This window comes from Megalops cyprinoides, chromosome 3 (assembly GCF_013368585.1).
Source record: "Megalops cyprinoides isolate fMegCyp1 chromosome 3, fMegCyp1.pri, whole genome shotgun sequence".
In the NCBI taxonomy this organism is placed as follows: Eukaryota; Metazoa; Chordata; class Actinopteri; order Elopiformes; family Megalopidae; genus Megalops; species Megalops cyprinoides.
Window position 1 is genome coordinate 17,131,727 of NC_050585.1, and position 10,852 is coordinate 17,142,578.

Consider the following 10,852-nt stretch of genomic DNA (forward strand, 5'->3'; position numbering starts at 1 on the left):
CGTGCAAAAACGGAAAGGAGAATAGCATTCCATTTTATACCAATGCACGAAATACTAATTATACTACACATTATACTAATGCACGAAACAAGCGGGTCTACTTTTTTTGAACTGTTGTCTCCAGGCTGCACGTACACAACTCAAGGGTATAACATAAACGCTGAAGAAATGAAAGTGAAACCTCATATGTGAAACAAACACGCTGGAACCCGGAGACGAAGAAATAGGTATTTTCTTTAAACACTTTATATTGTTGGGGGTATATATGAAGATATATCTTGTATGGGGTGCCGTTTAGGAAAAATGAATACATTTAGTGTGTATATATATTGGTTTGGTTTGCATATATATCGGTTTGATGTGTACATGTATTGGTTTGTCATGAACGCATATATTGGTGTGTCGTTGACACATCTATTGGTTTGTCATTTACGCACCTATTGATTTGAGTGTGATATATATTGGTTTGCTATTTACGCATCCATCGGTTTGATTGTATCTTATATTGGTTTCATTAACTCATGTATCCGTTTGATGTGCTGACGTATTGGTTTCTCATATTCGTTTGTCATTCGCGCATATGTTGGTTTGTTGTTTATCCACCTATTGGTTTCAGTGTCTCATATATTGTTTTTTTCATTTACGCATCTATCGGTTTGATTGTCCCATATTGGTTTCATTATCATGTATTGGTTTGTCATTTACGTTTATACTGGTTTGTCATTCGCGCATCTATTGGTTTGTCATTTACGTTTGTATTGGTTTTTCATTTACGTTTATATTGGTTTTTCATTTACGCAACTATTGGTTTGAGTGTCTCTTATAGTGGTTTCATTCACTCATGTATTGGTTTTATGTCCTTATGTATTGGTTTGTCATTTACGTTTGTATTGGTTTGCTACTTACACGCCTGTTGGTTTGAGTGTCATTTATATTGGACGGATGTGCGTCTGTATTGGTTTTGTCATTGACGCACCTATTGGTTTGTGTTCGCATCTATTGGTTTGTTCACGCATATATCGGTTTGCCATTACAGAAAGGCACGTATATATGTACATATGTACACACGTTTTTTTTAGTCTAGTATAAATTTATTTTAAAAATATTATTTTTCACATTATATAATTTTCATAACTGCATTGTCCCGTACTTTTTAAAAATATTTTTTTCTTTTTCAAATAATTTTCAGGCATATGGTTTTCACCGCGTAAGCCAGGATCCCACACTGGCGTCCGTAGAGATCATAGGTTTGCTATTTGACGTGCGTCTGCGTGGTCACCATATTGGAGCGGTCAAGATCCGCGAGTAAACAAATACTATGCGTATTGAGAGGTGCAGACTTCTCTACAAAATCGACTGTAACTCGCTAAATTCTGAACCGATTTTAATGAAATTTGGTTTGTTATAAACGTGATAAATTGTACATGATACTAGTTACTTATTGGAATTAAATTCCAAATAAATGTATCAACGACACACCAATATATGCGTGAATGACAAACCAATATATAAGTGCATGACAAACCGATACATGTACACATCAAACCGATATATATAAGTGAACCACACCAATACATATACACACTAAATGTATTATTTTTTTCCTAAACGGATCCATAATCGTGCCATACGTTGGGACTGAATAGCCAAATAACATGAGTAAACTAAATGGTATCTGACAAAGTTTTATTGTCGTTGTTTCTGTGCTACGTACAGTACATTGTTGAGCGCTTATGCTCAGCGATTGCTAATTGTGCATTTATTTTTCAATAAGAAAAAACGCTTGCACATGTGGCCTTTATTACATTAATTCTGTCGTATGTCCAAGCATAACTGAGAGAGGAAATGTAAACATTTTATTTATTTATTTTTGAAGATCAAATAACACATCTGGCATACGAATGAGCCTCATGTGACTTATTTCTGCCCCCCTCTGGAACAACAGTGAAGATGTCAATCACGTTCAGTGGATGGGATATCTGCTATGAGAAACGGAGGCACCTAAAACCGGGCCAAGCCCCCAAGAGGGGACACGGCTACACCATGTACCATGGCACGCACAAGAGCAGTGCCCACGCTATTGTGACGTTGGGGTTCAGGCCCTCCGCCGGAGGAACGCTGGGGCCCGGTGTCTACTGCAGCAGAGACATCAACAAGGCCATGTCGTACCCCGCGTTCTGTCCGCCTAACGAGAGGGTCGTCCTCCGGCTGCAGGTGCGAGTGGGGAAGGTAAAGAAGATCGATGGCCAGAGCATGAGCATGATAACCACCTGGCACCAAAATGGCTATGACACGGCCTGGCTGCCCGCTTCGATGGGACGCCCAGAGGAGGACTGCGTCTGGGACCCTAAGAGGCTGACTGTGGTAGGCATAGAACACTGCACAGACCCAGCCACCAAGGGGGCCATGGAGAGACTCATCCAGCAGCAACAACAAGGAAAGGGACAAGGTCAGGGACACCCAGGGCAGGCAGGGTCCACCCACCAGGGTCAGTGTAAAATATGTGGGAAGCAGATGCAAGGCACACACTTCATTGAGAAGTGCTGGGGCTGTGGGACAACCATTTGCCCTTTCATGGATAAGCATGTCTGCCATAGAAAGGGCTGAGAGAAGCAACCATGTTACTGTGTTCACACCTGCCCGTTTGTTGCACTGGTTGTGAGTGTGTGACTACTTGGTTTAAACACTATCTCTTTGGCAGTGATTTAATAGACCTGCAATACATGTTGTGTGCAATGTTCAAAGAAAATTAATAACAGCGTTAAGTAAGTTAACATATATTTACATGAAACAGAATGTTAGTATAATGAAAACATATAATATATTTGACACTTTTGGGTATGCATGTTGTTTAATGTCCAAAAATGTTTTCAAAGTTATATAGAAAAAAACATAATTCAGCACTGTCAATGCAAATTGATACTGTTATCATGCACAGATATTACTATACAAATGGGTGCCAATACAACTGTAATGTTCTGCTGTCTACTAATGAAAAATGTGTTGTACTCTGCCTCACTTGTAAGTCGCTTTGGAGAAAAGTGTCTGCAAAATGAATGGATGTAAATGTAAATGAAAATGAAAAAATAAATCATGCAGAAACTAAATGTTTTTGTGAGAAATGTTGTGGCCTACAAAGCATCACTCAAGAGCGATTTAAACTTTACTGCGATGTGTTCTAGGGTAGCAGTGTAGTGTAGTGCTTAGGATCATAACTTGTATCCTAAACAGTGCAGCAATGTTCTGGTGCAGCACTTCTGTGGTGTCCATGAGCAAAAAAGAAATCCACATTGCTTCAGTAAATATCTAGCTGTATGAAATGGATCGCACAGCTATTCACATCAATTAAAAAAATGTCTGCTTAGCAAAATAGTGTAACACCTCTCAAATAAATCCAACAGGTAGTTTCTGCGCATACACATCCACAAAATCAGAAATAATTGTAAAGGATTGGTGTCACATCACGGGCAGAAAATGTCTTGACACATTTTACGTGCATTAATTACTGAATTTATTTTTTGCAATTATCCAAACAAATCTGAACCAAGTATTCTGAAACATTTGCAATCAAGTCCAACATACTGAGGAGCAATATTTAACAGAATATACTAACTACTCCCTGACAGAGTCAGCATGAGGAAGATGTGATATGTTTAATATACAAACTACCATTCTTAACATAACGATTTTTATGTCAGGCATGGCAGTGTCTCTCATACTCATGCCTTTTATATTTTATAACACTTTTTAACAAATCTCATCATCACTGTCATCATCCTGGTAACGGTCAGATGGTGGCAGGAACTTAGGTTTGATGACCTTCCTCACTTTGATCCTGCTGGGATCCCAGATGCAGTCCTCCTCGAGGCCGCTGCGCACCATCCCACAGTTAGAAGGCACCCAGGCCGTGTCATAGCCATGATCGTGCCAGGTCTTCTGCATGGGGTGCCCTTGATAGTTGATCTTCTTCACTTTGCCCACGTTGACTATCAGCTGGAGGACCCGGCGCTTGTGCTCATCTGCGCCAAGGGGATAGCGGCTGGCCTTCCGGATGTCCCTACTGACATACACCCCCCGTCCTAGCATGCCATCCTCTGACTGACAGAACCCGTACCTCTTGATATCTTCCACGGCCTCTTTGTTGGTGCCATGGTACATGATGTAGGATTTTCCGTTTTCTGGCTGGGTGTTTCTCCCCAGTCGGGGCAAACCAGACTCCATATAGTCATCTTCAGTCCAGTACATAGCGCTTCTGTTTCAACAGCAAAATTCATGGTTTACTCATTAATAATAATTATAATAATAATAATGTGTTTCATGAATTATGATATACATGAAGCATCCAGTTAAACTGGGGGCGACTGAATTATGACTGGGCCACGAGTTTGTGCAATCGGGCTCTAAAATATGAATGAAAAATGTCAACTGTGTCAAGTTTACCACTATCAGTGGTGATAGGGCGGGCCAGAACCTCAATTTGATACAGCTGTCAATACATCAGATAAAAAGATGATCAAAAATTGCCACTTGTTCAGATTATGAAATAAGACAGTAAATTAACTCCTTATATGGAACACAGCACCGTTTTAGCATGGTTACAATAAATGCTTGATAAGGGAGGAGTACCCTTCTTCCACATACAAGTACAGATTCAAGAACGACTTTCAAGCCTTTCCTCTTGTCCTGGCTTTGTGTCGTCAACCCAGAAGACCCAGTGAGCTAAAACCCTAACTTCTGACACATAATCTGTCATGGAGAACATTGAACTATTGTATTAGTGCACAAGAAACAAGGCCTCCACTTCACCAATTGCACCAATTAATTAAATGGTTACCAAATTAACTAAAGGGTACTGTATATCACTTGGCTATGACTTGCCAGCCATAAAAAGACCTTATGAACTTTGAAATATAGACTGCTTCCTTTTACAATACACATTTCAGTTCCAAAATCTCATCCTAATCCTACTCAAATATGACACAATATAATAAATTTTGATAGTTATTTTAATGGAGAGAACATTACAAAAAGGTTATGACATAACTTTCGTTTGAACCAGTGTATGCATATACATATACATATGTGTGTGTGTGAATAAAGTATAGCAGCTGTTGGACTGAAAAAAATGTCGCGGTCAGCATAGTTCTTTCAGATTGACTCAGATATAAGTATGTACTACAATGTTCGTGACAATTTTTGTTGTACTGTTGTAACTGACAAATGTTATCTTACCGTTGATTTTCCTTCCTGTAATTCGGTTTCGGTCCCTTTCCCTGGGGTCCAGACAATGTGAATTTGCGAAGGTGATAGGTTTGAAGCGATTCTTATGAAACAGAGGAAAAGGCTCGTTATTTGAGAAGGCTCGCTTTAGGGGCGTCACCGCGGAAACGAAATGTGTACTACGAAGGTTTTTTTCCTGTTTTTTTTTTTTTTTGGGGGGGGGGGGGGGGGGGGGGGGTCTTAATTTATTTATTTATTCATTTATTTTTATTACACATGGTGGTTTGGAATTTGGAATCCGCCTGTCTAGTAGGGGTGTGCGATACTGCAATTTTTTTTACCGATCCGATACCAAGTAAATACAGGGCCAGTATTGCCGATACCGATACGTTGTACTTGAACAAGCAGTTTATGTGCTTTCATGTAGATGCAAGCAGTGTGTCATCATATGTTAAATCTGAATACATTTACTGACCACTAAATGTGTTTGTGATTTTTGCTTTCCACTGTTAACTAATTATGTGCATGTTAAAACCCAGAACAGATTTTAAGCAAAGTTAGACAAATAAAAAATATTTTTTTATTAACATAAAATCTGCACAAAAGAAAAATCAACATTGAAAATTTACATTCCTTTTCTCTCCAACTATATAATAAAACAATTTTTCCCTTTATTTACACTTCTCTGACTTTTTTAAGAACAAAGTGCACAAAACTATTACTAGGGACCAAATGTTTAAAAAAGTCAAATTCTTCCTCCCCAGTTAGAGGTTTTATCCAAAAACAAAAATATAGTAACATTGCACTTCTTCTCTGGCTTTTTTGAAAAAATAAACAAAAGTTAAAAATAAATAAAAGTTATTAAAGTTACAAAGTTACAAAATTATTACTGGAGAACATGTTGTAAAACTTAAATTCCTCTTTTTCAATTAGACTTTGTATTCAGTTTTTGTTCAGAAACAATATCATAACAAAATAAAAATTTCTTCTCTAGTTTTTATAAACAAAGTGCACACAAATGTTTGAGAAAAATAAAGTAAATAAGGTGCAAATATATCTATATATAGATATATATGTCCGCCCACCCCTACTGTCTAGTACCGAACCGCATTTCATTATTTGAGATCGTATTGTTTCAAGCTGAGCTTTTGGCCAAGAATCCTCTGAATAACATGGCGTTTAAATATATTGTAGACGAAACAGCAAATTTGCACATCTTTTTGAATTAGTAGAAATAGTGAATTAGGCATACGAATGAAGTGAATTAGGTCTGACCTAAATATGCAATTGTTTAAACTGTCTGTGAATCAATCGGTTATAAGTAATAAAGTATGATGAATGATGAAGCAGGTCAGTGTGTAATGAATTGGCATGTACAAACGTGGCCTGTTGTTTTCTGTATGTCCTGTTCATGTGATTTCATTAGATGCATTTCCGTACCCTTGCTCTTTAAGTTGCTTTGTAAGAGCATCTGCCAAGTGACAAGAAGCAAATATAGATTGTTTCAATTTTCCAAGTTCCTCATGACAGAAACTAAATGTTTCTCTGAATTATTAATATGAATGTAGTCGAGGTAATTGCAGACCAGGTAGTAATTAATATGTTGATAGACTGGTAAAGTAATTTTATATTCTGTATTAACCTGGATTCATATTTTATTCAATTTCTGGTCAGGTTGAGACATAAAAAAGCATCTAGATAACTTAGTACACATTCAGGGAAATGCCAGGCAATGAAGCTTGTCGAATTCACCCGGGGGATTCCTTGATCAGTCTGACATCTGTGTACTCCTCCACCTCCTTCATTGGGAACCCCCTGGCTTTCTGAAGATTTTGTCATAAATCTCCTGTGCATGGCCAAAACGTTTTCTCTCCTTACCACATGTGAAGAGAGCCTTTACCTATTTCCCTGAAACTGAATGTTAATTGTTAATGTGTTTAGGGGTGGGGCCACTTGCATACCACTGTCTACCACTGACACTGACTATTACCTACTCAATTTGATTTTGATTGAAGTTCAGGAAATGAAATGAAATTTTTACTGTAATTACTGCAATTGATTACTGGGATTTGTTATGTCCCCTCTTCTACACTTTGTTTCATTTTTGCACATGTTCACAAAGTGATGGGCTGATATTAAGGTACTACCATTTGATACATAAATATCAATATTCCATAAATGTATTTGATATGTACTCATGTGCTCACATATTCATGTCCATGTGTGGGCGCAGTGTGTTGTAGTGGCAATGAGCATGGCTCGTAACTGAAAGGTTTTTGGTTTGATTTTCTGCTGGGGCACTACTGTTGTACCCTTGGGCAAGGTATTTAACCCAAAATTGCCCCACTATCCAGCTGTATAAATGGATAATATGTAAAATTGTAACCTGGGGAAGTCACTCTGGATAAAGTAATTTTATGTGAATTTAGGTGAATGACCTATCACCATAAACACCCCTAAATCAGTGACCTCAGGTCACATACCTACTTGAGGTAAGCAGCCATTGCTTTAAGACATTGCTTTATTTACATTTGCTTTTGTCAGATAAAAGCAGAAGTAGGGCGTGGTACACCCACTTTGTGTATTGGTAAGCATTAAACTGCCCCTCAGGTGTAGAATCCTTGGCTAAATGGTGGCCGCAGTCATGTTTGGTTTACTCTGAAAGAGGTTCAGGTACCAAATACTTCTAAAGAACACTGCGTTTTCAGCCAATCTTAAAGCTACTTCTCAGAAACAATAACATCCAGATAGGCCACAACTGCAGAGGGTTGACTTCTGAGCACAATCAGCGTGTGTGTGTTTGTGTGTGTGTATGTGTGTGCTTCTTTGTGTGTATCTACATGTTCGGATCACTTACCCTTTTATACCCCCTAGTTAATTGTTCCCCCATGTCATGGGAACAATGTTGGAAAACCCAATGCCATGTGATAACATGTGTGTAGCAGTAAAACCACCATTTTACCAGTTCCTCTCAGCCAGCTCTCTCCTCTCAACCCATGCCTATTAATGTTTGGTGTCATTGCGATGCTGATGAGGAGCTGAATGCAAAAAATCATCTCAAACATTTTTCCTTTTGGAGTTTTGCTGCTATTGTGAGTGGTTCCTGTGTTCTTCCTTGGGAGAGGTAAACAATTGGCTTGGGCAATTTTCTCTTCACGCATTCATTCATCCATTCCATGATCCACCCATGTTCTTATTTTGTTAATGTCTTTATGTAATTTAGTGTCTGTTAAGGTAGTGGACCAGGTCTGTAGCCCAGACTCTGAATTTTGTCTTTGTCTTAGAGTAACTTCTCAATAAACCTTTTTAATTTATTCCAGTTGTGATTGTATATTTCTGGTTGATCCACCAGACTGCTCATGTCCTATCAACGAATTTGGCGATTTAATTGATAATTAATATCTTTAATAATAATTATTAAATTAAATCAATTCTTTTAATTATTTTACATGCTGGTTAAGTGAGGAGTTTTCGTAATTGCTGTCATTTGTGTTCGGTATTCAGAGTGCCGGACAATAAACAAGGGCATTAATTTCTAAGAATAAGGGTCTAAGGGTTCAGCCTGTTTAATTTTTATTAAATTCTCACTTACCCGACAACTGTATGCAAATTGAAAAGCAGCACATCCGAGATTAGGGAGCATTTTAATCATATTACCTGAATTCTGCTATTTGAGCTTAGTCATCAAAAATATGAGGTTATTACAATGCTCCTGCTTTGTGGTTTCCTTTCGCTGCGAAAGGAAAATTTTAGTTGGACTCACTTTTTTTCTGCTGAATTCAAGATGTTGTGCAAACAACACAAAGTTTGCACCTGCTTATTTGTATGTCCAAGTTATGGTCATACAAATAAGGTCTGGGAAAACGTAGGACTCCACTAGCTTGTAAATGGGAGTTAAGATAAAAAGAATAGACAATAAAAGAAAGGACGAGACCTGCATGGAATAGCGTTGCAACTCAGCATTTAATTGGCAAAATTACAAATAACGGTCCACTTAGTGGTCTCTGTCACAGTTCTTGTTGTACGTACGAGGTTAAAAGAGCAAGCAACATCCCGCCCACCCACAATCAGGTAGGCAGGGACAGGGCGGAGAGGTGGCAGGGCCGGAACAGAAGGGAACTGTAAACAAAAGCACATGGACAACACTGACAGACAGGGAGAACACAAAAACAACAGCTAGGGGGCCAAAGTATTGACAGCTACACTCTTAATAGTGATAAGCAAGCAGAGCCATTTGCATATACACTTCATGACCATGTCAGAAACCTTGTTTGCTGTTTAACAATTTCTCTACTTTTTTATTAAAGATTATTCAACATTCTATTGAACACACTGGTAGCATTACAACGAGAACAACAGTGAGATTAAATCTCACTTCATGAAAACTAAGATAACGCTCTCATAGCAAAAGTAATAAGACTAGCCAAAACAAGTGGTATGAGGATGAAGGGCTCAGGTACGATGGGTTGAGGTATCTTGGGATAGATTACTTTTATAACAGTGATGCGTCGTGGGTCCCAAACACAGTCTTCTTCCAGGCCACTCTGCACCATCCCACAGTTGGGAGGACACCAGGCCGTGTCATAGCCGTAATCGTGCCAGGTCTTCTGCATGTGGTGTCCTTGATAATCAATTTTTTTCACTTTGCCAACACAGACCCTGACCTTCAGTATGACACAATCTTTCTCAGGCAGGTCCAGGGGGTACCTACTGGCCTTCTGTAGGTCCCGGCTCACATAGACGCCCCGCCCAAGCATGCCACCGCTGGACTGACGGAATCCGTTGGCGATAATTTGTTTTGCAGCCTCCCGAGAGGTGCCGTGGTACATGGTGTAGATCTTGTTATCTCTTGGTGCTACCCAGCTTTCCAGACATGGCTCAGCCGATGCATCAAAATCGTCTTCTGCCCACATGTTCAATAGCTGCAGCAAGAGTTGGACATTAAACTATCATGTGCACAATGTATGAGGAAAATATATAACACATCTCTGTTACATAGGATGTTTATTACAGAATCAGATCATCAAAATCATAAGCTTAATAAGCTGGTCTTCCTCATTTTTATAGGATCTGTTTGAGCAATATGGGTATATTATGCCATTGTCTTAAAGAGCAAAAAAAAAATCTTCACAACTGATAAAAATACTTCTGTGGAAGTCATAGGAGTACTTGCATTAGTTCTGCGTAACGTTTTCACAAGTTTTCAGAGTAGGGCGGCAAGTACTCTATGTTTCCTGACACTGTATTAACCGCCACCCCTCTCTGGTGTTAACCCTTTACGAATCAAACTCCCCCTTTTAACCAGCTGTCTCACAAGAAAATGCAAATCTCCACAAAGCATTGCCCCATTTTAATATTAGATTTATATTTAAAATTGTATTTAAAAGTAATTTAGGTTTGTGGTAAAACACAAATCACAAGGCTTACATATTTTCAATCAATCAAAAATTCCTATCCTTTTTTCATTTAGTCATGCAGCATATTATGTATACTTCAGAAAGTTTTACCAAACATGCACATTTAAATTAACATCTAGTCATACTCACCTTGAGAAAAAGTAGTTCAAAAGTTAGTTTGTAATCTTGTTATTGTTAGTTTGCCATCTGTTCTCTGAGGTTTGACTGTCCTTTTG

At 38.5% G+C, this 10,852-nt stretch overlaps 2 protein-coding genes across 2 annotated transcripts; one reads left to right on the plus strand and one right to left on the minus strand.

The window, feature by feature from the left end:
• Positions 1–2,607, plus strand: LOC118774202 (gig2-like protein DreN). The gene is made up of 2 exons (XM_036523362.1): positions 1–227; positions 1,946–2,607. The coding sequence occupies exon 2, from the start codon at positions 1,951–1,953 to the stop codon at positions 2,605–2,607; it is 657 nt and encodes a 218-aa protein (XP_036379255.1). The 5' UTR covers positions 1–227; positions 1,946–1,950.
• Positions 2,608–3,608: 1,001 nt separating this feature from the next.
• Positions 3,609–10,852, minus strand: LOC118774203. Its single transcript, XM_036523363.1, has 5 exons — positions 10,767–10,852; positions 9,681–10,142; positions 4,854–4,867; positions 3,768–4,252; positions 3,609–3,619 (listed from the first exon to the last, which is right to left on the minus strand). The coding sequence occupies exons 2-5, from the start codon at positions 10,131–10,133 to the stop codon at positions 3,609–3,611; spliced, it is 963 nt and encodes a 320-aa protein (XP_036379256.1). The 5' UTR covers positions 10,134–10,142; positions 10,767–10,852.

Coding starts and splice junctions, on each gene's coding strand:
- LOC118774203 (XM_036523363.1), bottom strand. CDS start 10,133: ATGTGGGCAGAAGACGATTTTGATGCATCGGCTGAGCCATGTCTGGAA.
- LOC118774202 (XM_036523362.1), top strand. CDS start 1,951: ATGTCAATCACGTTCAGTGGATGGGATATCTGCTATGAGAAACGGAGG.